This window comes from Ranitomeya imitator, chromosome 2, assembly GCF_032444005.1.
Source record: "Ranitomeya imitator isolate aRanImi1 chromosome 2, aRanImi1.pri, whole genome shotgun sequence".
Classification (NCBI taxonomy): domain Eukaryota; kingdom Metazoa; phylum Chordata; class Amphibia; order Anura; family Dendrobatidae; genus Ranitomeya; species Ranitomeya imitator.
Window position 1 is genome coordinate 583480780 of NC_091283.1, and position 27546 is coordinate 583508325.

At 42.7% G+C, this 27546-nt stretch overlaps 1 protein-coding gene across 5 annotated transcripts in view; it reads right to left on the reverse strand.

The window, feature by feature from the left end:
• The window catches only part of LOC138667605 (bactericidal permeability-increasing protein-like), a 295646-nt gene that overhangs the window by 60773 nt on the left and 207327 nt on the right, over positions 1 to 27546 (reverse strand). For 4 of the 5 annotated variants that reach the window (XM_069755743.1, XM_069755742.1, XM_069755739.1 and 1 more), the window contains one exon: positions 6949 to 7019. The exons of the other annotated variant lie outside the window; for it this stretch is intronic. In XM_069755743.1, the coding sequence (XP_069611844.1) occupies positions 6949 to 7019 (71 nt within the window). The remainder of the gene's footprint in view (positions 1 to 6948; positions 7020 to 27546) is intronic. 5 annotated transcript variants of the gene reach the window in all.

Here is a 27546-nt window from a genome sequence, read left to right on the forward strand (position 1 = left end):
ACCGCAGGAGTGCAGAGCAGAGGCAAAGCCGCAGAGAGACAAGGGTAGAACCACAAAGTGCAGAGCCAAGAGCAGAGTGAAGGCACAGAGTGCAGAGCCAAGAGCAGAGCGAAGACACAGAGTGCAGAGCCAAGAGCAGAGTGAAGGCGCAGAGTGAAGGCACAGAGTGCAAAGCCAAGAGCAGAGATAAGGCACAGAGTGCAGAGCAAAGTCACAGGTTGCAGAGTAAGAAGAAAAGCAAGGTCGCAGAGTGGGGAGCCGAGAGCAGAGCAGAGAGGCACTGCAGAGAAAGAAAGCACAGACAAGGAGACAGAGGTAGGACAAAGTTCAGACAACGTAATGGAACAAGACAAGGTATAATAACAAAGACACATGGACCATGCCTGGCAGCTCAGAAGCAAAACACAAACTGAGTTAACACATTGCACAGGCCCAGTCCACAGGGTGGAGCTGCCCTAAATACTGGAGGCCTCTTGGTAATTGGTCAGGAACAGATTAGACAGGTGCGCCCTGATTCCATAAGAACCAGAGAGTTCTGGTGCCGCCCCCTATGCACACAGCCAGGAAGCATGCAGAGAGCAGAGGCACAGAATATGGAGCCGGCAGCAAACAGAAACCACAACATGACCTGGAGCAGTGGGTAAGATGGAGTGAGAGATGAGAGGTCATGTAGTGATGCCAGCAGAGTTGTTACACTACTATGTGGGCAGTGCTGTATACTACTGTGTGGGTAGTGCTGTATACTAATGTGTGGGCAGTGCTGTATACTACTATGTGGGCTGTTCTATATACTACTGTGTGGGCTGTGCTATATACTACTGTGTGGGCTGTGCTATATACTATGTGGCTGTGCTGTATATTACTATGTGGGCTGTGCTATATACTACTATGTGGGCTGTGCTATATACTATGGGGGTATATTATATTCTATGGGGCAGGATGTGTTATATACTATGTGGCTCTGTTTTATATTTGAGGGATACATTATACATTATATTCTATGGAGGAGGCTGTGTTATATACTATGGGGGGCTGCATTATATTCTGTGAGGGCCTTTATTAGATTTTATGAGGGCTGATTGCATCATACTCTTTGATGGGGCTACATTATATTCTATGCGGGGGCTGTATTATATTTATATTCTATCATGGGGCTACATTATACTATATGGGGAGGTTACATTATACTCTGTGGGGGGTTACATTATACTCTGTGGGGGTGGCTGCATTATACTCTGTGGGGTGGTGGCTGCATTATACTATATGTGGGCTGAATTATACTGTATCAAGGACTATGAGGAATACATTATACTATATGAAAAACTATGGGGTGCATTATACTATGGGAAGTGAATTATACTGCATGGATGACTATGGCGGTGCATTATACTATATGGAGCACACTGATGAGTGTATTATGCTATATGGAGGACTGAGGAGTATATTTAATATATGGAGGACTATGAAGAGTGTATTATACTATATAGAGGACTATGAGGAGTGTCTTATGCTATATGGAGGACTATGAGGAGTGTATTATACTATACGGAGGACTATGGGAAGTGTATAATACTATATGGAGGACTATGAGGAGTGTATTATACTATATGGAGGACTATGGGGCACATTACATTATATGGAGGACTATGGGGTGTGCATTTTACAATACGGAGGACAGTTGTGCACATTATAATATATGGAGGGGTATGGGGTGTATTATACTAAACAATCAAAATGCTGCATATTCATTAGGTGATTGGATGGTTTATGCCGGAATAAAAATCATTGTTCTCAGCAGGACATCGCCGGTGTAAACTGTAGATGTGCTGCTGATAACATGATACTGTATGGTGATCTGTTAGTGATCTATTAGTGATCGTTCTGTCCCCATCATTCTTTCTCAGATGGTGGAAAGAGGTCAGGAAACAAGCGTCCAACGACTTCAGTATTGTTGATCACACTCATTTAGGGGCCTGAGATCAGCGCATGTAAATACAACCGAAATGCTTCTGTGTAATGTGCAATATGTTAGCATTTGGGGCCCCATTTTTAACTTTGCCTAAAACTGGCCCTTGGTCCACTATGACGATAGCAGATGCTAGGCCGCAATGCTCTGCGCAGGATCTGATGTTTGGTGGATTAGATTCTAGGAAACGCAGGTCCTTTCCGCTAAATAGTAACATTCAGAACTTGGTAAACCGGGAGTGGAAGAAGCAGAAAAAACGGTCTCCTTACCTCCTGCATTTAAATGTAGATACCCTTTTGAGGATCCCTTGGTAGATAGATGGATAATGCCCCAAAACTTGATGCGGCTGTGGCTGAGGCCTCTAAAAAATCTTCCATACCTTTTGAGGACCTGGGCTCCTTGAAGGATCCGCTAGACAAAAAAGCGGACACCTTCACTAAAGGGACATGGGAAAAAGTCAGCCGGCTCCCTGAGACCTGCGGCAGCTTCTATTTGTACAGCTAGATCCATGATGGTCTGGCTGGATCAATTGAAGTCCCAGTTAAGAGACGAAGCTTCAAGGGAGTCCATCCTGAATGCTGATAATTCAGGGGGCTGCAGCTTTTCTGGCCGATGCTTTGGAAGAATCGGTAAGGATGGATGCCAGGGCCGCAGGACTGTCCAACGCAGCTCGACGGGTGCTGTGGTTAAAATGTTGGGCTGGTGATATTCAGGCCAGATCCCGTCTCCGCTCCATCCCATGTGAAGGTGAGTATCTGTTTGGTCCTGTTTTAGACGAACTTTTAGAGAAAGCAGGGGATTATAAGAAAATTTCCCCAGCTTGCCGAACCCTTCCTACAGACACCCTTTCAGCAGGAAAAGATTTTATTGTAGGAGGCCTTCCATGGAGCGTGTTAAATGGGATGAAAGGAAGAGGAAAGGTAAGGGATTTGGAGGCTCTTCTTGAGACCATAAGAAATCTTCCAATGACTAGCGGTACCCGTTGGAGGTAGGCTGGCGGCCTTTTTCCTGGCTTGCTCCCAGATCTCCAACAGCAACTAGATTCTAAGTCTAATATCATCAGGACTTCAGTTATAATTCTCCCACGTGCCTCAGAATAGGTTCAAGGTTACTCCCCTCAGATCCTCATCTTTAGAACAAGCTGCCCTAGAATCAGAAATCCATGAGTTATGTCATAAAAAGGTTCTAGTAGAAGTACCGGAAACAGAGAGGGGTAGAGGTTTCTACTCTCCTCTATTTTTGGTCAAACGCCAAACATGCAGGGCGGGGACCCGAGCTCCCGCCGAGCAAACCCGAAAATGCTCGGTGCTCAACGAGTACCACGAGTACAGCGATGCTCTGGCGAGGAACGAGCATTATCGAGTATGCTCGCTCATCACTAATTACATTGGAACAGGGAGTATTTGTGTTGGTTTAATGAGGAATTTCGCCTCTTACTTTGCCAGTCACGTGACTGTTAACGTCACGCGAGGTCCTGCTCCTACGGACTTCAAGCACGAGCATACCTACGCTCCCACGCCGGCGGTTAGCAGGCTCAGGAAGCGTGTGTCACTGGCCGGAACTGCGCTCCTGTTAGGTTTTTTTTCCCCTTTCCCTTTTTTGGCTGCTGTAAAGAAGAACTTGATATTACGGACACCAGCATCTTGAGAGGTAACCCATATTGGGGGACTTTATACATCAGTCGCTTTAACTGTAAACGTTGTGGAGCTATTCAGCTCACTCTTGGGACTTGCTTCATATTTTATCTACGTGGCTTTTTATTCTGTTAAATCCATTGGTTGTTTTTAGTTGTGATATCTATAATAAATTTTGTCATCTTCTTTCACAAGGCATTTTTGCGCACACTACGTATTTGTAAGAAACCCTCATAAAGTACCATTGCTGAAAAAAGAAAAGGTTACAGTTTGCCAAAAAAAAAAAAATATTCACTGGTCTAAAGAGAAGTGGTGCAGCATTCTATGAACAAATGAGAACAGGATTGTTCTGATTGGGTCTAAAGGTTGCAGACAGTTTGTGAAATGGCCCATAAACAATGAGTTCAAGCCACAGTACACTGTGAAGACTGTAAAACAAGGAGGTGCAAGAATAATGGTTTGTGGATTATTCCCACTTTAAGGAATTGGATTAATTTATCGCATACCAGGCACCTTGGACGAGTTTGAATGTATCTAAATGGAAGAGCTCATGTTGCATTATGATTAGTGATGAGCGAATATACTCGTTGCTCGTGGTCTCCGAGTATTTGTAACTGCTCGGAGATTTAGTTTTTGTTGATTCAGCTGCATGATTTACAGCTATTAGCCAGCCTAAGTACATGTGGGGGTTGCTTGGTTGCTAGGGAATCCTCACATGTATTCAAGCTGTCTAGTAGCTGCAAATCATCCATCTGCGGCAAGGAAAACTAAATCTCCGAGCAGTCATAAATACTCGGAGATCACCCGAGCGCGCTCTGGAAAACCCAAGCAATGAGTACAGTTAGGGCCAGAAATATTTGGACAGTGACACAAGTTTTGTTATTTTAGCTGTTTACAAAAACATGTTCAGAAATACAATTATATATATAATATGGGCTGAAAGTGCACACTCCCAGCTGCAATATGATAGTTTCCACATCCAAATCAGAGAAAGGGTTTAGGAATCATAGCTCTGTAATGCATAGCGTCCTCTTTTTCAAGGGACCAAAAGTAATTGGACAATGGACTCTAAGGGCTGCAATTAACTCTGAAGGCGTCTCCCTCGTTAACCTGTAATCAATGAAGTAGTTAAAAGGTCAGGGGTGGATTCCAGGTGTGTGGTTTTGCATTTGGAAGCTGTTGCTGTGAGCAGACAACATGCGGTCAAAGGAACTCTCAATTGAGGTGAAGCAGAACATCCTGAGGCTGAAAAAAAAAGAAAAAATCCATCAGAGAGATAGCAGACATGCTTGGAGTAGCAAAATCAACAGTTGGGTACATTCTGAGAAAAAAGGAATTGACTGGTGAGCTTGGGAACTCAAAAAGGCCTGGGCGTCCACGGATGACAACAGTGGTGGATGATCGCCGCATACTTAATTTGGTGAAGAAGAACCCGTTCACAACATCAACTGAAGTCCAGAACACTCTCAGTGAAGTAGGTGTATCTGTCTCTAAGTCAACAGTAAAGAGAAGACTCCATGACAGTAAATACAAAGGGTTCACATCTAGATGCAAACCATTCATCAATACCAAAAATAGACAGGCCAGAGTTAAATTTGCAGAAAAACACCTCAAGAAGCCAGCTCAGTTCTGGAAAAGTATTCTATGGACAGATGAGACAAAGATCAACCTGTACCAGAATGATGGGAAGAAAAAAGTTTGGAGAAGAAAGGGAACGGCACATGATCCAAGGCACACCACATCCTCTGTAAAACATGGTGGAGGCAACGTGATGGCATGGGCATGCATGGCTTTCAATGGCACTGGGTCACTTGTGTTTATTGATGACATAAGAGCAGACAAGAGTAGCCGGATGAATTCTGAAGTGTACCGGGATATACTTTCAGCCCAGATTCAGCCAAATGCTGCAAAGTTGATTGGACGGCGCTTCATAGTACAGATGGACAATGACCCCAAGCATACAGCCAAAGCTACCCAAGAGTTCATGAGTGCCAACAAGTGGAACATTCTGCAATGGCCAAGTCAATCTCCAGATCTAAACCCAATTGAGCATGCATTTCACTTGCTGAAATCCAGACTTAAGACGGAAAGACCCACAAACAAGCAAGACCTGAAGGCTGCGGCTGTAAAGGCCTGGCAAAGCATTAAGAAGGAGGAAACCCAGCGTTTGGTGATGTCCATGGGTTCCAGACTTAAGGCAGTGATTGCCTCCAAAGGATTTGCAACAAAATATTGAAAATAGAAATATTTTGTTTGGGTTATGTTTATTTGTCCAATTACTTTTGACCTCCTAAAATGTGGAGTGTTTGTAAAGAAATGTGTACAATTCCTACATTTTCTATCAGATATTTTTGTTCAACCCTTCAAATTAAACGTTACAATCTGCACTTGAATTCTGTTGTAGAGGTTTCATTTCAAATCCAATGTGGTGGCATGCAGAGCCCAACTCGCGAAAATTGTGTCACTGTCCAAATATTTCTGGCCCTAACTGTATACTCGCTCATCACTAATTATGATGAAAAAGAAATGCCCTTGAAATGGATGTTTCAGCAGAACAACAAACCCAAACAAACCAACAAGCAGGAAACATCCGGGTTCCTGACCAACAAAATTGATGTTATGAAGTAGCCAGTCCAATAACAGACCTCAATCTGATTGAGAATTTGTGGAGTGACATAAAAATTAGTTTTTTTATACAAAGCCTAAGGTTGCAAAATAACTGGAATGCAGTCCAGTCAGCTTGGGCAGGAATATCAATTTGCAGGTATAAGTTGTTTGTTGACTTCATGCCACACAGATGTAAAGCACAACTAAATATTAGTTCAGTGATTGACAGAACAGTCTGTAAAAAAATTTAAGTTTATATTGTAAATACTTGATTTTGTACAGACACTGTTAGCATTCAATTTCCTTCATTTTCAGTCTAAAAATTTATATTTTGTTCATGTGTTCATTTGTAATTGAATGTGCATTTGCCTTTTTGAATATGGAAATAAATGCTATCAGGATTGGGCTCTCAGTTGTGTTAACCACACTGCTATTATTTTGTACATTACTGCATATTGTTATGTACGTGTTCACACACTCAAACAGATAAAGGATGAAGGAAAGGTTTAACAAAGAGAGATACCATGCCTGCACTCAACTAGTCCCTGTACAGACTAGAAAAGTCCCTAACCACTAGGGATGAGTGAACATTCTCGGTGATACTTGGATATCACTCGAGTATCACTGTGCTTGGATGTACTTGTTACTCGGCTTGAGTTCAAACTCAAATCCCCGCCCCGCATCTCTAGCACCTGTTACACCTGCTGGCAGGTTCCCTTTAAGGACAAGTATATACCTTACCTTTCCGTAAAAAATGAGACCTTCAAGTTGAGGTTTGACAAATGCATCATGCCAGCGGTGAAGGTTGCTTGCTGTAATGAGAGCATCGCTTATCATACAAAATATGTAAGAAAACATAACCAATATATGTGCAATTAACACTCAGATACAATTCGCTTTTGTCTTTTCAGACTCAGAAATGCCAAATTGACCTGGTGATAAGTCTTTGACACCTTATTATTAAATAACCAGGCATGTTTGCCACTTTAAGGGGCTTGGAAAGGTGGGGAGAATATGATGAATGCTCTCAAATTTGATATGGTGGCTATACTTTCATCACAAAGCTATTGAAATTTCAATGTAATTTTTCCAATAAGACGAACTAAAGCATCACAAAGGATTATATTTACTGGGATAGTCTTTATTTTGATGGGAAATCCATATTTAAATGAGGGCCTTAGCGCTTATTGCCAGTATACAGCCGGCGTCACATTCAGCGTATGGAATTACGGTCCGTATTTTACGGCCATAATACGCATAAAAATTCCAGAAATGGTGATCCGTATGTAATCCGTTGGAAAGGTGTGGTCACGTATTTTGAGCATGTAATGTTGCGTATGTAATCCGTATGACATCCGTAATGTGTATTTTTTACGCAACCTGACAAAATGGACATTTAACGGTTTTTGAGGCTGAAATTAATTTAAATCAGCATCAGCAACCCTATTTAAGGCCTCTACAACAGGTGGCACCCTCCCATATGGCCATTTTGTGGTTGTGCATCTGTTGGTGTGTTGTGGTAACGTTTGCACCATGTCTGACCTACTGCACTTCACCCCAACTCAGCGGGTTTTGTTTAACTGGGTCTTGTCGCGTCGGTTTGGCCAGACATATCCTGTGATTGTAGATCCGCGAAGGAGGAGAAGAAGAATGTGTGTGCATCCTCTTTTCACTAAACGCCTCACTAAAGGCCATTTTCAGAGGCTCTATACAGCTCTGCGGGCACATCCTGACAAGTTCTATCTGTACTGTCGCATGACCATCAGAACCTTTGATATATTGTTGGAGATATTATGTCCAGGTATCACCTATCAGGACACAAGGATGCACAAAGCCATATCCGCAGAGGAGCATCTTCTCCTTACCTTACAGTATGTATTCAACATCCTCACATACTGTATGTTGATGATTTTTTTTTTTATGTGGTGTGTTCTAGCAGGTTTTTTCAAGTATATGTGTACATTAGGGCACAAGCAGATCAAAAAAAGTGTGTTTAATGTTATAGTTAAGTACCCTAGGTAAATTTTTCATTTTACAGCGTTAATCATGTTTTTTAAAATGTACAATCTACTTGTGCTTCTTCATGTTTTGTGTGAACTCTTGTAACCTACCTAATATTCCTTTTTTACACTTTCAGCTTCCTGTCCACTGGCTTGTCGTATGCGGGACTACACCAGGAGTTTCTGATTCGCCGGTCGACAATTTCAGTCATTGTGCGGTCAACCTGTAGTTAAATATGGTCTAAACTCCAGGAACTTGTGATGCTTTAGCCAAAACAGGCTGATTGGCTCAAAATAGCCCGTAGGTTCAAGGACACTTGTGACTTCCCAAACTGCATTGGAGCCGTAGATGGGAAACATATCAGGGTATGTAAGCCGCCGAACTCTGGCTCCCAATTCTACAATTATAAGCAGTTTTTCTCTGTAGTTCTGTTAGCTGTAGTTGACAGTAACTACAGGTTTATAATTGTAGACATTGGGGCCTATGGCCGAACTGGAGACTCTCAGGTCTTCAGTTCGTCCATTATGGGTCGGCGGCTACATGACAACCAGTTAGACCTCCCACCACCACAACAACTCCCAGGCTCCAATGCGGTAGCAGTGCCTTTTTTTCTTTTTGGTGATGAGGTGTTCCAACTGACGAGACATGTCATGAGGCCTTATCCCCGGCGCAACCTGGACCATCAGCGGAGGGTCTTTAATTTGCGGCTTTCTAGGGCGCAGAGACTGGTGGAGTGCGCCTTTAGTATTCTGGTGGCCAAATGCCGTGTCCTCCAGTCTGCCACTCAGCTCAGTGAGGCTACAGTGAATGAAGTCATAAAAGCCTCTGTAATTTTGCACAATTTTACCCGCATACATGATTGCTCCTCAGCTGATATTGCTGAACACATATTGAGCAATGTGATTAGGCCTACACCACATGGCCCTCCTCCGTGCCGTCCCCTTTCTGGCATAAAAGTTAGGGATGTTTTCACCAATTATTTAGTTTCTTGTCAGGGTGCTACTCCCTGGCAAGATTATGCTGTTTCTCAGTTGTGATTTTCTTATTTTCCAAATATATTATCAACATAAAAAATTTTTGTGCCAAAGAAACAGTACTCTGTGTGTTGTATTTCCTTAATTACCAGATGATTATGAACAGAGCATATGTGTGTGATGTAATAATGATTGGTCCACAAACATCAATTGGCTTTTGACAACATTTTTTACTAAAAGCAAAAGCCTTTTGTTGTAAACTTTTAACCATATTTTTTCATATGGTTTTCATTTTTTTGTTGTTTTTGTATTTTTTTCCAACAACAAAACACAACAAAGTGCAAATACAGCACAAAATAACCAAAAATATGGTTTTGCGTAACACAGAAAAAAAAAATTGGCTTACAGATCCCTGTAAGTTGGTGGTAGAGATGGTAGCAGCTCAGGGTCCTGTTCAGGGGGCCTTTGGTGGGCCAATTGTCTTTCACCCTGTGAGGATGCTGTGGGTTGCTGAGCCAAATACAGGCCTTGTTCATATTGGCCAGTTGGGTATTGGCCATTAGGTAATTGTCTCTGGCCCTCATGCTGACGGACATATTGGCTGGACTCATACCCACCCCCAAAATGGCCATGTTGTCCAAACCCAGGTTGTGACCAGCCTACATCACTGGGTCTGGAAAAGTGGCCATATTGGGAAGGTGGGTTGTAGGCTGCCATTTGGTATGGTGCTGGCCTTTGTTGATTTTGGGTTGGGAGGGGTTGAGGTGTAGGCGTACGTGGAGGAGGTGCTTCAAATCCTGATTGACCATGCACCTGTTGAGTTATTTGAAGGCGCAAGAGGTTAGTTTGTGAAAGCTGCCTTCTCTCAATAAATTCAAACATCTCATAGGGGTTATTTGGAGGGGTGCTTAAATCAATCAGGATTTGAATACACCTTCTCACACGTAGCCTCACCTCACGGGGAGGGGGACGAAGGTACCGGGCAAGGCTGCGAGCAAAGGCCTCCTCTCCATCATCCGTGGCTGCCCTGGCCAAATAATTGAGTACCCCAGCGTCCACATCCCTCCTACTGGCTTGCAGCTCTCTCCTTCTGCGGCCTCTGCATAAAGCCCCAGCTGCCTGTGGGGAGGACACCAGTGGGACAGTAGGGCTGCTGCTGTGCCCATGCTCTTCCTGGCTTCCAGGATCAGGTGCTGCTGAGGGTGGTGGTGCTGCATCTTCGACACTTGCTGCTGTCTCTTGTGATGCAGAAGCCGATGGACCTGAAGGATGGAGGTAGAAGAGGCCAAAGATGGGCCTGCCACCTCTTCTTCAACACTAACGGGATCAATAGCAGAGTCCGACTCAGACCCGGTCTCCCTCTCAGTGAGGTTGGACTGTGTTCTGTTATTAAACAATAAAGCAAAAAACAAAACATTAATAGTTGAGTCATTTGATAACATAATTTTATTAGACATCTGTGACCTCGTCTCCCGGTAATTACCTACAAACAACCTCCGATCCTCACAAGATCTCCTTCTCAACTCCCCTCTTATCTCCTATTCCCACAATCGTAAACAAGATTTATCTCGTGTATCACCCCTACTGTGGAAACCACTACCACAACACATCATACTATCGCCTACCATTGAAAGCTACAAAAAGAGCATGAAGACCCACCTCTTCCAACAAGCAGATAACCTGCAGTAACCACCGATCGCCCAAACCACTGCATGAACAGCTCTACCCTCGCCTACTGTATTCTCACCCATCCCTTGTTGTAGCTTGTGAGGCTTTGCGGGCAGGGTCCTCTCTCCTCCTGTACCATTTTGGGGTTTTTTATTATTTTTTTATAATATTTTTTGGAAAATGTTTACCCCTCCTTACATGTAAAGCGCCATGGAATAAATGGCGCTAGAACCAGAACAAATAATATTAATACTAATATTATTTAAAAAAATGTGTTGTGTTGTTTTAACTTACTGTCTTAGATCCATACTGGCATCCAAAAAGGAAAGACGATCGTAGTAAATGTACTTCCTTTTTTTTGGGTGGTGCTGCTGACCCACTTCTTGCCCGCTGCTGCCTTTCCCGCCAGTACTGGTCCCTGATGCTGCGCCATCGTCTCATAAAATCATCCACTGCAATGACATGGTAACAAATATTGTTTAAGCTCAATCTGCACATTGCTTAAAACAGTTGGCATTGATAGATCATATTTGAACGATGATAATAAAATGCCTTCTTAAATGATTTGCATAAAGTTACAATTGCTTAAAAAACAAACAAAAAATAAATAAATAAAAAGAAACAACACAAGGACAGGGTCCACACCCCTCTGTACCAGTTTGGTGTAAACAAAAATAGTACCCAACGCAACATCCATATTAGCTATGTACGTAAACACTTTCTCATGTTAATCATCTTTGTTTTTTCAAAAAAATGCAAAAAAATACCATACTAAGGCCAAAAATATTCTTCCTGTAATCATGTAGGTAAAGCATTTTTCAAGGTTAATTAATGTGGAAACATGAGTATACTTACAAAGTTGTGTCTGCTCCGCACGTGGCCGTTGGCATTAATCTGGGGATAGGATCCCACAGATGGTCCTCCAAGCTGCCTCTTTCCTGGCCCGGTTGGAATAATTTGGATCCTGCCAGTCCCATATTTCTGGCCTTTCTTGGACCAGGATGAGGAGCATATCCAAGTTAATGATGCTTGCCATGCTGCTTGCAACTCCGTGCGAGTGGCAGACTTCCGGGATGTCTGTGTGGCTTTTTCAGCTAATTAGCATGTCTGAGCTTCCTGATTGAGGGCTTGGCACAATTCCTGGCACCTGGAGATGTCTGGAGATGTCTGGCGTATTTCTCGCAAGTCACACTGCTGGTCTGTGTGTAATCCGTATTTTTCTCGTCCCCATAGACTTTCATTGGAGATTTTTTTGCGCAATACGGTGACAAACGCAGCATGCTGCGATTTTCTACGGCCGTACAAGACCGTATAATACGGATCCATAAAATACGGCAGATAGGAGCTGGGCCTTAGAGAATCATTGTACCGTTTGCAATTCGTATTTTCAGCGCCTCTCATACGTCCGTAAAACTCGCTAGTGTGATGCCGGCCTAATTGTTCCAGCAAACAAACAAACGTTAAAAAAGGTCCAAATCATCATTGGTATTCTTTTTTTGTTTTCATTTATTGCACCAAATTCTTTTAAATGGCTCATGAATTTTGTGCAAAATAAAAAAAGGCTCTTTAATTTTTTCTTTATAGTTTTTTGACCCTTTTTAGTTCAAACAGTTGTTTGTCCAGTTAAAATGTTGCAAGAATGTTTGTGGTAAAATTCCAGATGCATCTAAAATCACTTTTTGGGGCAACTACTCTACAATTCCAAAAAATGTCACAAAATGATGAATTAACTGAGTACATCTGAAAACCCAAACACATCCCACATTGACAAACATTAAAAAAAACAAGTGAAAACATATCAAATAGACTTTAAAAAGGATGCAAACAAAAAAAAACTATACAAATAGGTGAATATGCAATAATAAATCAGGTCCTATGCGTTTACGCTAGATTTTGTTATTCACTTTAAAGAAAGTAATATCCAGAATTGTTTTTTTTATGGAAAGCACAAATACAGGTGCTTATCACAAAATTAGAATTTCATAAAAGAGTCAATTTACTTGAGTTCTTCATTACAAAAAGTAAAACTCATATATTATAGCGTCATTACAGAGTGATGTATTTCAAGTGTTTATTTGATTATGCAAACTAGGGGGCAGGTCAGTGAGGGATCAGTGACCTGTCAGAAGTCTGCATTATGAATACCTAATCAGAGCACCACATGAAAACTCCCCCCTCCAGGCCTGCCCGGAGCACAAGCATATCATTAACTCAAAACTGAAAATAGAGATTAAAAAGAACTACAAGATGGATTTCATCAACCAAGATATCATTTTAATCAGAATAACGGTGCCAACCTGACACTGTCTGTATGTTACTCATATAATCCTGTTGACAGGTTCCCTTTAATGGCATGTCTATGGGCTATAGCAGTATGGTGGTTAGCACTGTAACCTTGCAGCTCCTGGATCCTGGGGTCAAATCTCACAAAGGAAAATGCAAAGAGTTTGTACACTTTCCCCTGATACTTTGTTTTCCTCTCATGCTCCATAATAATAAGGAATTTAGATTGTAAGCTCCAATGTGAACAATGAGGATGAAGTCTTTAAATTGCTGTGGAAGCTAATGGTGCTCTAAATCACGAGTAAAGTAAAATAGTTGCAGGTCCCTGCATCTATCTAGAAAGGCCGGATAAGGGCTACAAGCCTGGAAGAGGGCCATCATAAGAGGGTTTGTGCAGGAATTTAAGGGGTTAAAATAAGTGTAGGACATGAGAAAAAGATGAGGGTGGAGTTTAGGGTAAGGGGGAAAATCCTCAAAGTTGGAGATACGGTTCACATGGTACGGCTGGGGGGGAGCTGGCAATGGCTGTGGACCACCCCCGATGGACTAAATTTGGGTAGTAGAACTTCTGCATAAAGGGGCCTTGGTAGGTCCATTGGTAGTGGTTACCATTAGACGCCAGGTTCTTTTTTTATTATGGTGCCTCTTAGCAGGTGTGGAATCGGCTAAAGGTAATATGACTTGAGCAGTCATTGCAAACATATAGTGGGCTCACCAGAATTATGGGGCTTTAAGGACCATTTCCCTTCCACTTGTTGGGATATTTGTGGAAAGCTATTCCTATCTAATGTTTATTTATGTTGCGTGTTTTAATAAAAGGCTGCTGTGGCCTATTCATTTCATCCAGCTGTGTCTACTCTCTTAATTTCAGGTAGGAATCAGTTGTTTGAGGTAGGGATGAGCGAACCCGATCTGTAAAGTTTGGGGTTCATACCGGACACTTAGTGCCTGGTGCTGAACTCCAAGCATGGACTTCTACCAGATGTCCGTGAGAAGTTCATGTAACCGTTAGGAGTTTGGATGATTAATAAGGCTTGCTGAAAGGCTGCAGCATAGCCAATAAACAAGCTTTTAGGCTGTGGGAAATTGTGCATCCATCACAGCCATGACAAGTATTGTACAGTATAACTGCTGGATCAGGGGTGGTGCTGCTCTGACTAGTATAGAACAGCTTGAGTGAGGGACAGTGTAATTGAAAAAGTAATAAAAAAAAGATGTGGGTTCCCTCATATGTTTAATAGTCAGGAAAGAGAAAGCAGACAGCTGTGAGCTGGTATGTTATGCTGGGAAAGGGCTAATATCCAAGGACCCTGGCAGCCATTTGGTATCAGCCCCCAGCTGTCTGTTTTGCCTTTGATGGTTATTAAAAATGGGGGTACAAAAAATGACTTGAGGTTGAACTATTTTTAATACCCAGCTAAAGAAAAGCAGACAGGTGGGAGCTGAAATTAATAGGCTTGGAAGGTCAATGGATATTGACCCCTTCCCAGCCTAATAAGACCAGCCCTCAGCCGCCAGGAAATGGCACATCCATTAGTTGCGCCAATTTTGGCACTAATCCTCAGTTCTTCCTGATTACCCCAATTGCCACTGCATCAGGGCAATGGTTTATGGGGTTAATGTTATCTTTGTAATGTCATCTGGCATCAAGCGCATGGGTTAGTAATGAACAGATGTCTATCAGACACCCCCATTATTAACTCCATATTTAAAAATAAAGACACAGATACACAGGAAAAGGAGTAAAATCACCCTGACACATTCCCTGGTTTACCCATTTATTATTTAAAAATAATCCCAGCAGCTCCCGGCGAGATTTCATGAATTCAGTGATTTTCTCCTGTAACCTATGGAGCTTCATTATGAAAAGACATTCCATAAATTACTCATGATGATCATGTCTAACGAGAGTTGACGTCAGTAACATCAACACTTGTGAGACATGACCGTCAGTGACCTATGGAGCCTCGTTCTCAAGGCTGCATGTCACTCACTGTCATGTCTCACAGGTGATGACAACAGTAACATCATCGCCTGTGAGACATAACTGCAAGTGATCTATGCAGTCTTGCTCTTGAAAACAAGGCTGCATAGGTCACTCACAGTCATGTCTCATAGATGATGACAATTCTAAAATCATCGCTCATGAGACATGACCACGCGTAACCTCGTTCTCCAAATGATGCTCTATAAGTTGCAGATGAGAATCACTAGATGTCATGAGAACCCACAATGTATTATGTTGGAACTGCTGGTATTATTTTTTTAATAAAACCAGGGAATGTGTGGATGAGTCTTTATTCAAATAAACTTTTTTCCTGTGTGTATGTGACTTTTTGTTTTTAAATATGGAGTTAGTAATGGGGGTGTCTGATAGACTTCCCTTCATTACAAAACCCTGGGCTTGATGCCAGCTGACAATACAAAGGTGACATCAACCCCAAAAACTATTACCCCGATAGACACCACACCAGGCCAATTGAGAAAAGACTAGGCTAAGCGCCAAAATTGTGTGTGCCATTTCTGGGACAATAGAGAGCTGGTCTTATTAGGCTGAGGAGGGGCCAGTATCCATGGATCTTCTCAGCCTATTAATATATGCACCCAGAACTCACATTTTTAGTAACCAGCAAAGGCAAAGTATAAAGCTGAGGGCTGATCCTAATAGACTGGGAAGGTCCATGGATATTGTCCCCTTCCCAGAATAATCCTAATAGGATACAGTCACTGTAAACAATGTTTCTGTTTGTTTTCACTCTCACCCCTATAATCTTTCACTTTCCTAATCCCTATATCTAGTAAGGAACTGTTTATCTCTTCTTTAATCCTCCACATCCATCTCACCTCCTCCACTGAACTGTTCCTCAACATACAATCCTCTGTCTCCAAACACAAACAGCTACCACTTGCCCTCTCATGCTCCCGCCTGCTAACACTTTCTCTGCTCCTTCTCACTGCTGGTGATATCTCTCCAAATCCTTGTCCTCCTCACCACATTCCACAATCATTTCTACCTCCCATCCACGCTCTATCACAAATTTCCGTAACCTCTCTAATCTTATACCCATTCGCCCAGCCACCGCTTCCCCAGTCCCACTAAGGCCAGAGTCACCCTACAGCGTAATACGGCCGAGTGCAATGTGATAAAAAAATCGCACAGCACTCTGCCCAATGTTAATCTATGGGGCAGCTCCGATTATCCGTTGTTTTCTCGGCCGTATTCAGGATCCGAGTGAAATCACAGCATGCTGCAATTGTCAGTGTATCTTGGCCGAGAATCGCTAAAGCAAGTCTATGGGTGCGAGAAAAAATCAGATTCCACACAGACCATGCGTGTGAATTGCGAGAAATATGGAAGACTTCTCCAGGTGACAGGAAATTGAATCATCCATTATCAGTAGAAAACAGCAAAAGGTTGAAACCAACCACAATTTTTATAAAAGCCAAGGGTACCCAAAAATATCAATGTAAATAGCACAATAAAGGGACCTAAAACATAACATTTAATATACTAGTTAAAAATGACATAACCCAACACACACAGACAAACATGTATAATACCAACAGTTGGTCAAACAGTTATCCAAGGAAATCACAGAGAAACGGTACTTAAAGCAGAAAAATACTCAAATTTACAACTGCTTCTCCTGCTAGCATGTCCTTACCCAAAGCTCCAAAAAAACGGCTGAAGGAGGGTATATAATAATGCTGCTATTTGTACCTGTGTGCCTTTGCTCAGAAATGTGACATCAAAACAGTATCATCAATTCTCACTGCATCTGCAAAAGTCACTAACACCAAATTAGGGGATTTAGGAGATTCAAAAATTCGATATAACACTCCATAGACCATTTCTTATTCAGGACCACCTCCCTACGCGTTACATTCCGGGAAAAGGAACTCATCAGGGGATATGAAGGTCAGGTAGCAGTCTTGTATGATGGAATACCCAGCCATCAATACTTTCTATCCTGGGACGATACTACCAAATGTAACCCATAGGGAGGTGGTCCTGAATAAGAAATGGTCTATGGAGTGTTATACCGAATTTTTGAATGGTGCATTTTTTGTGTTAGGGACTTTTGCAGATGCAGTGAGAATTGATGATACTGTTTTGATGTCACATTTCAGCCGTTTTTTTGGAGCTTTGGGTAAGGACATGCTAGCAGGAGAAGCAGTTGTAAATTTGAGTATTTTTCAGCTTTAAGTACCGTTTCTCTGTGATTTCCTTGGATAACTGTTTGACCAACTGTTGGTATTATACATGTTTGTCTGTGTGTGTTGGGTTATGTCATTTTTAACTAGTATATTAAATGTTATGTTTTAGGTCCCTTTATCATCCATTATCAGGAAGCTTTGGCATGCAAATTTCTTGGCCAGGCTGTAGAGCAAACCAGGAAGCATGCCTCCACGGAGTGTAGCAGCATGGCCAGACATCTAAATGTAGAGATGCTGATAGCTCTTGTCTATGATAGACCAGAATTATGGACCAACGCGATGCACATTATGCGGACCGTGCACGTAAAGTTGCAGCATGGAGGGCAATCTGTCGCCACATGTTCCCAGATTTTGATGAGCGACCTCATGAGGTGCAGCAAGAAATTTGTAAGTACCATCCTTTACCAAAATATGTTAAAAATTGCATTCCTGAGAAAAATTACCATGAACACATCATATGTGATGTGGTTATTAGTGAGGTTACTGTTAAACCTTTGTTTGCAGATAGGAAATCAGCAACATGAAACCCAAATATGTGTTACATTTAATAGCAATAGTCCTTTTATATAGGAAAAAGGGACTTTTATTTCCCGCTAGGCTCCAGGACCCGTGTGCGATTGCAAACCCTGTACCTGTTGGAGTTATGTGCTTGATAGTTAAAACAATTCTTGTGTTTCTTTGCAGTGAATGATGTCAATAGACGCTGGCGGAGTTGCAGGGACCAATACCGGCATGAACGTCAACTTTTTGGGCGTAATGGTGATGCAGCCCCCCAAAAAGAAAATATATATATTTTGAGCGTCTTAATTTTCTTGCACCGGTGATGGAGCTCAGATCGTAAGTGCATGCATGTCCAAAAATTTATAACACATGTTATAAGGTGAATATGTTTTTTAAACACATTTTTATTTATTTTTTGATTACCAGAACAGAGTCAAACCTTACAGAAAGGGAGACTGCATCTGACTCCAAGGTGGTGAATGACCCTGTTGGTGAAGGTACCGAAGTGGCTGGCCCATCTGCCCAACCAACAGCCAGCAACCAACCACCACCAGCAGCAGCATCTTCTGCCACACAGGAGGCGAATCCAGAGGCGGAGGAAGGGGCCCACAGCAGCAGTCCAACCTTGGCTCTGGATACATCACCACAGCTTTCTACAAGACCACACCGTGGGCGGCGCAGAAGGGTGCCTTCTACCACTGCCACCAGGAGGCAAGTGGATACAGGGGTGTTGGACTATTTGTCCAGAGCTGCCCATGACGATGGGGAGGAAGCGTACTTCCACAGTCTTGCCCGCTACTTGCGTCCCATTCCGCACCTGCTTAGGCTGCGGACCAGAGGTTGTCTACAAATAGTGATAGATGCGGGAACACCCCCAAACAACCCTACTCCTGTATTTAACTATCTTGAAAGATGGCAAATGTCATGTACCAACCTTCTTACAGTGCAAGACCTTCCACAGGAACAAACAAAACCAGTTGCAGCAGCACCCCTGCCACGTATTGCACCACAGCCACAGCCTGCCCAAACCCACCAACAATCACAACCTAGGCCAATGTATGAGTATCCAGCACCTGCCCAATCTGGCCACTTGAGCAGACACACGTTTGGAGGCTGGTCCCAACATGTGTCTGCTCGACATGGCCATACTGGGGGGTATGACCAAATGGGTCAATCCAGTTCACAGGAGTTAATGCACTTCTACCCTCAACAACAATTTTTCCCTCAGACAGAGGATAGATCCTTGCAACAAAATCCTTCATATATATCTGGCATACCACAGATTGACAGTCAGGTTGGTCAACCACCTAGGCCAAGTTCCGTACATGCTGGCCACCCGCCATCACCATCCCCAACCTACCAGAACCTGTAATTTTTTGTAATAGTTATTTGACTGCCATTGAGGGTGTTTTGGGTGTAATATTGTTTGTGTCCTTGGCATGTTATGCTCTATTGTTTGCTCTGGTTTATATGCCTAAAATGACATATGATGTGAATATATTTTTGGCTACTATGTATATGCTTTGACCACTAAAAAAGTTTTTTAAAACAATGAGTGTCATGTATTGTTAGGACTACATACATTATGTGAATACCTAGCAAAAACATTTTTTTATAAACATACAACACGATTCAAACAGGAACATTAGTCTATTTATTTAGAAGAGAAAAATTTTTTATGTAGATACAGCATTGTCTTGCCAGACAGTCGATCCCTCTGGTGAAACAAAAAAAATTGTCAAGACATCACGAACCTTTAGGCCAGAGGGCTGACGATGTGAAGGCAGAACACGTAGTAGACAAGGCAGTATTTGCAGATTCAACTTCATCATCGGCAGATGATGGACAATCATGGTATCTTGTAAAGTTGTGAAGAACAACACATGCTTTTATCACGCCATTGACATTGCCTTCACTCAGTTGAATTGTGGGCTGCAGTACCCGCCATTTTGCACTGAGAATGCCGAAGGAACACTCTACCAGACGGCGGGCGCGGGAAAGATGCAAATTAAAAATTTGCCGCCGGTAGTCCAGGCCTCTCCATGGATAGGACCTCATGACGTTTCTTGATAATTGAAACACCTCATCTGCTACCATCATGTAAGGCACCGCATCCAAATTAGCCCCTGGTATGTGACTTGGGGGTGGGAGATCCAACTCATTATCACCCGCCGACCCATAATGGAAGAACTGAAGACACTAGAGTCTCCAGTTCCCCCATAGGCCCCAATATCTACAATTATAAACCTGAAACCAAACCAACCTCCAGACCCAAGGATGCACCAAGAAGACCAGACTGGATCATATAAAATAATGTCTTTATTAATTAACAGCAGCGATGTAAAAATAAAATCAATAGATTAACAAATAGTGTGCAAAATAGGATGGCGTATATTAACAAATAAAAGGAAACACATGAGCACAATTAGTGTAATTATCACTCATATATCTGTGCAAGGTAATCAATCCCCAGAATCGGGGTAAATAATCCCCTGAAATTTTATATGATCCAGTCTGGTCTTCCTGGTGCATCCTTGGGTCTGGTGGTTGGTTTGGTTTCTGGTTGTGAGTGGTTGCCACTTTTTTTGTTTTTTTGCTTAAAACACCTTGGGTAGTCATTATCACTGATTTATATAATGAATTGTTTATAATTAATTAATTTATAGTTTCTACCTTGTGCTTGGGTGTTTTTTTTGCATTTTCTTAATATAAACCTGTAGTGGCTGTCGACCAGGGCCAACAGCACTACAGAGAAAAACTGTTTATAGTTATAGAATTGGGACCCTGAGTTCGGCAGCTTATGCACACGGATGTGCTTTCCGTCCAGAGCTCCAATACAGTGTGGAAACTGGCACGTGTCCTGAAATCCTTGGGCTATACGTAACCAGTCTGCCATTTTAGGCTCAGGCATCACCTCTTGATGTAATCTTGTCCAGATTTCCGAGCATGTATCCCGCACAATGCCTGAGATTGCGGATTTGCCAAGTAAAAATTCTAAATGCAGTGCCGCATATGAAAGGCCAGTGGAAAAGAATCTCAAAGTAAACTTAATGATAATCAAAAATTAAAAAATGCAACACATAACAGTGTAATCTTTGGAAAAAATAAGATTATATAACTAAGAAGCCATGTTTCCAAAAAAATAAGTACATGTGATGGCTTTGATGTTCTAAACACTAACATATTATTAAAGCATAAATGATGTTGAAGCAACATAACAATTAAGGTTTTTTTTCCAAATAAGGGATAAGGCCATTAAAAAAAAAAAAATTCAACAAAGAGGATGAATACATACCGTAATGTAAGGATAAGGCGCTCCTCTGCAGTATTAGATTTGCGCATCCTGGTGTCCTTCTTGGTGATCCCTGGGCGCAAAATGTCCAACAAAATGTCAAATGTTGGAATCCTCATCTGACAATAGTTGAAGAACTTGTCCGGATTTGTCCTCAGAGCAAAATAGCCGGTTGAAATGGCCTTTATAGATCAGTTGCTTCAAAAGTGGATGTACCCACATCCGTCTCCCCCTCCTCGGTTCCACAATCACTGGGTATTTCTGCCCAAAACGTTGGGACAGTACCCAGTTGTAAAGCACACGCTCTGTGGTGTAAAAAGTAAGCAGATCTGGGGGCGTGGCTTCGGTGCTGATGGAGAAGCATCTGTGAAGAGGGAGCTCCCGGGGTTTTGTCCCAATTAAGCTACCTACACCGCATTAAGGAGACCCCCATGCCACACAGACCCCTTATATCAGCTGCTGACCCATCAGAGACCCCTCCCAACCAAACTCCGGGGCAACATTTCCTCATTTAGGGCTCCAAAGCCCCAAAGCTGCACCAGCACGTCTAGGCCTCAGGCCTGCCGCCCAGTGGATCCATCCGCGCTGCCCTTAAGAGGATTCTCTGCATCTAACACCCAGAGACAAACTCCCATAACGGACTCATCTCCTCCTTCCAGGGTCTCATGACCGACCACCGGACATAGGAGAGTCCAGAGGTAAAGTTCTGACCATCTGGGACCTCAGCGCCAGCCAAAGTCCGCAGCTAAAATAGTCCCCTTTCCCGGGCTTGCAGCGCCGCCGGAGATCTGCCCTCAGCAGCTGCGACCTACTGACAGGGAGAGCAGAGCTGCAGCGGCGCCTTCAATCGACATACAGACGCCGGCCGGCCTCTCCGACTGAAGACCCAGCGGCCACCCTCAGCCAGGAACAGAGCCGCCGGGACAACGCCGCCAGCGCCTGTCAGGTGCCGACAAATAGTGCAGAGCCACAGCAGCAGCGAACACTCTCCCTACTGCCACTGACAGAAGACCTCCCGGCCGGCACCCCCCGGAGCAGAGGACCCGGTCCGCACTCTCTAAAGCGGCAAGTACCGGAGCTCCGGTCTCAGACGGAGACCTGAAGCTCCGCCCCTCCATCTCAACCCCGCATCTCCGCCGGCGCCGCCGAAGATATCATCACCGGCGACAGTGATCTGTGCAAGTGGGCACAGAACCGCAGCGGCGCAGAGGCAGGTAAACACCCCAGCTCCTGATCCGCACATCAGGCTCTGACACGCCGAGCCACCCTTCCACTCTAGAGGCTTAATACCAGTGGTGCTGCTGATATACCGGCACCGCTCCATACCCCCCTAAGACCACATTCTCCCCCCCAGTAATCTCGGACCTGTCGGGCATTCCCTGAAGCACATTCCATAGTATAGCTCTGGTGGGGCACCGGTTCGATCCCCCTCCACCTCTCCTTCCTACACAATAAGCCCCCCTACAATCAGGGGACATCAACATTCCTCCTTATACTCGGTCATATAATTAATAAAGAACTAAATAAACAGTAAATTAAAAACTCAAGATCCCAAAATAGCTGTCTATGGGAAGTAGTCCCGGCAACACTATCTAGGAATTCATACGCAGGGGCCATTTTGCTGTTCCCTAGAAGTGACAACAGAGAGCAATAGCTCTAAATCCTAAGCTCTGTACCAAAACTATAAAAAATCAACCTGCTCAGAGACTCTCACAGTATTTTCTCCTCTAACTTAATGTTACTAGGAACATTATTTCCCACATTAACAGATAACTAAGGGATTAAGGTTGATACTCAGTGCCATTGCATTTAACCCAAATACATTAAAATAAATTTAGCCAAGGTACTAACGGCTTCTACGCCTTCTATCTGCTAAAATGAGTGGCACTAAACCCAAAGGAAAAACCGCCCTGTCCGCAACACTAAGATCCCAATACAGCCAGAAACAAGAAAAAAACCTAAGTCGCAGAGATCAGGAAAAAATCAGACACAATTCCTTTTCCTCTCCTAGGCCCAGATCTAGGTCACCCAGGAGAGACTTACCTAACCTTCTAGAATACGAGTCCTTTAGCAAGTCTCCAACCAGTAAACCTTCCCCAATAAAAATGGACCCATCGTCTAGCCTAAAAAGATCGAACCCAGGCGCAATAAGTGAGAAATACACATCTACGGAAAATTACTCTGGGGTAGAAGACGAGATCGACTCTAGTGACACCTCTCCAAATCCAACCCCCATGAAGAGCAAAATTAAATATGATAACCCAGGCCCCTTCGTAAGCTCTAATCCGCCAGATTACGAAGATTTACTTAATAAACTAGCATCAAAAATGGACGAAAGATTAAATATCGCCGTCAAAACACTAAAGACGGAAATGGATATTAACTTCCAAAAATATTGTGACAAATTAGACGATAAAATAGACAACATAGACAGACAACTATCCAAACATGAGGAAAGGATCAACAGGCTCGAACACAGGTCATCAATTTCATTTGACGAACTTGACCGAGTTAACATTGAGTTGAAAAACTTACGCTCCAAGATGGCCGACTTGGAGGACAGAAGTAGAAGAAATAACTTAAAAATCAGAGGTATCCCTGAAGATGTGCCTCAAGATCAGTTATCTCAACATATAAAAGACATATTTAAATTAGCCTTGCCTGATCTATCAGACCTAGACTTAACAATTGACAGGGCCCACCGACTGCCAAAACCTCCTAAGGTCCCCGCTGATCTACCTAGAGATACTATTCTCAAAGTTCATTTCTTCAAGACTAAAGAAGCCATCCTCTCTTACCTGAGGGACAAAAAATCCTTCCCAGACCCTTACAAAAATCTGAAGGTTTTTCCCGATTTTTCCAAAGACACCCTGGAGGGTCGCAGAGAGTTCAGGCCTGTCACATCAGCCCTCCGCGACAGAGGCATCAAATATAGATGGGGCTTCCCGCTCAAACTTCTAGTCTCCTTCCGGGAAAAAATCATCCCGATCTATTCGGTCGAGGAAGGAATGGACTTCGTCAGATCATTGGGCCGTTGATCGTTTATGTTCCATATATGTGGTTAAGCTTTATTGTAAGGGGTCTCCTTTTCCCTTCCTCACCATATTTTGGGATAAACCCCTTATTCCCGTCCACGTGTACTAACCCCCTTTCTTTTTCTTCTAGGTAGCTCTGCCGACCTACCAGTTTTGTTCTAATTTTTCTTCTCCCTAGGTACCCACCAAGTTTTGGCTGATTTATAGATATACTAGGGAAGAGTTTTATCTAGGTCCTTATATACCTGTTGTGATTTATGCTTGTTTCCTCCTAGGTTACATAAGCCCTTTTTGTTCTACTTTGTAAATATGTCATTCAAGATACTCTCCTATAATGTTAGAGGGCTGAATAGCCCACAAAAAAGACATGCTTTGTGGAGAGAGTTGATCAGCCTTCAGACAGACATTGCATGCTTACAGGAGACAAAATTCCTGGCGGGGAATCACCCCTACTTTAATCATCATAGCTTTCCTCATATTTTTGAGGCCTGTAACTCCAGCAAAAAGGCGGGGGTGATTACCCTGATCAGGAATAGTGTATCTTTCGAGTTCACTGAGGAATATGCTGATCCAAAAGGCAGATACCACATCCTGATATACAATATTAACGGCCAAGAATGTACTATAATTAACACATACGCCCCAAACAAAAATCAGATTAGTTTTTTGTCCAAGCTCCTGAAGAAAATCAACAAGGTTAAGAAGGGTAACCTCATCTTCCTAGGTGACTTTAATGCCACCCCTGACAAAACGCTTGACTCTTCCTTTGGCCTGAGACCAACCTCAGAGGACCTGAACTGGTGGCTGGATAAAAGTGAGCTCGACGACACCTTTAGATGTCTTAATTCCACATCAAGAGAATACACTCACTTTTCTTCGGTCCACCATTCAGCATCCAGGATTGATCTGATATTATCGGACATTTTCTCTCTCGAAAAATTCAAGAAGGTGGACATAGGGGACAGGACACTCTCGGATCATTCCCCTGTCACTGGAGAAGTTAGCCTTTGCCCCTCCCTAAAAAACTCTAAAGCATGGAAATGCAACTCGTTTATCATCCATGATACCATCCATGCGACAACGACTCGTAATAATATCTCCCACTACTTCAATGAAAACCCTCCAGAAATCACCAACCCCGCAACCAATTGGTGCGCCCACAAAGCTGTTATTAGAGGCACCCTAATAAGCATATCCTCTAAAATAAAAAGGGAAAAAAGGGCAAAAATCTAAAAACTTCAAAAAGACATTCGTGACTTGGGAAAATCCTTAATTAGCCTCCCTTCCCCCTCATCTAAACTCCAAACAGACTTAAACTCCCTTAGACAAGACCTAAGATCCCTCCTCTTCTCACCTTACGAAGCAGCCCTCAATTCCTCCAAATTCAAGGTATATTCCTCCCTGAACAAGCCAACCAAATATATGGCAAATAGAATAAAAAAAATTAGAATACACAACAAAATTAACAGAATTTCTTCCCTCTCTGGCAATACCACCTTGTCTCATCCCCAAGATATAGTTAATATTTTCCAAATATTATTCTAAATTATATAACCTAAATCTAGACCCATCATCCCCCCCACCAAAAGATTCGGACATCAAAGCCTATCTCGCCAATATCAACCTCCCTTCCCTTACAAAGGAAGAAATTGAATCTCTATCAGCTCCTTTCTCCTCCTCAGAGGTTGAAGAGGCCATCAACCACCTTAAATCGCAAAAATCCCCAGGGCCAGATGGCTTCTGTAATTCTTATTACAAAGCCTTCGGAACAAACTTAATACCTCATCTGGTAAAACTATTTAACTATGCATCTAATTCGGGTTCCTTCCCTCTAGAAATGCTGGAGGCTTCAATCGTCCTTATCCCAAAGCAAGCGGCCAACCCTATGGCTACTAGTAGCTATAGGCCTATATCTCTTCTGAACACAGACATCAAATTGTTCTCAAAAATTTTGGCCAATAGACTTAGCGTCATCCTCCCCAGACTAATAGTCAATGATCAAATGGGGTTTATTAAAAATAGGCAACCAGCTGACGCCACCAGAAGGATTCTGAACCAAATTAAACTCACTAATAAATTCAAAACCCCTACAGTTTTTGTTTCCTTAGACGCTGAAAAGGCCTTTGATCGTATAGATTGGAGCTTCCTCAAACACACCCTTCAAAAATTTGGTTTTAATGACAAACTTATCTCCTCATTTATGACATTATATCAGGGCCCTACAGCTAAAGTCACCTGCAATAACCATATCTCTGACCCCTTCCATATTAACAACGGCACTAGACAAGGTTGCCCCCTATCCCCTTTACTTTTTAATTTGGCTCTTGAACCCCTGGCGGAACGCATTAGACAAAATTCTTCCATTACAGGCATACCCACCAGCAAACGCCATCATAAACTCAGTTTATTTGCAGATGACATAATTTTAACCCTAACCAACCCAGTTATCTCCACTCTAGAAACTATCAAAGAACTTGAAAACTTTGCATCTCTTTCCAAATTCAAAATCAACGGCTCAAAATCTAACATCCTACCCATCCACCTCTGCAAAAAGGAAATCAATTCCTTGAAAAAGGTAATATCATTCAAGTGGTGCAATGAAGAATTCCCATACTTAGGGATCATAATTAACAAAAACCTTGATAAGACTGCTTCCTCAAACCTGAGAAAGATAGACGAAATACTTAAAAAAGATTGCACCACTTTTAATGATAATAGTTTGTCCTGGTGGGGGAGAAACCTAACAGTTAAGATGTTTACCCTACCAAAAATTTTGTATATCCTTAGATGTATTCCCCTTCCCATCCCCACATCTTCCCTGCTGAAGATCCAATCAAAGCTAAATAAATACATTTGGAATGATAAAAAGCCCAGAACAAATACCAGATCCCTTTACAAAACAAAAATCCACGGAGGAATGGATCTCCCAAATATTACGGCCCACTATAATACACTCCTACTAAAACAAAGCTCACCCTGGTGGTCAGTCCAGAATGAGCCAGCATGGCTCGACTTGGAGGAAGAGATCAACGGAAGAAAACCCCTTAAATCCATCATCCTCAAAGCTATTTCCAGCTCCCCCAACAAAACCCATAACCACCCAATTTTTCAGGCGATTTCTCTCGCATGGTCTTCAACTTTAATAAAGGGGGATAGTGCTCAAAACAGCCCCGTTCATCTCAAATTATCCTTGTCATTCATCTACTCAATTCTGAATCTTGCCCTTCCCCCTGTATGGGCTGACTTAAAAATTCAAACACTTGGCGATATCTACACTGGGTCTAAACCCATGGACTTCAGTTCACTAAAAAATAAATTTAATGCGCCCTCATCTCTTTTCCTTGAATACATGATCCTGAGGGAAAAC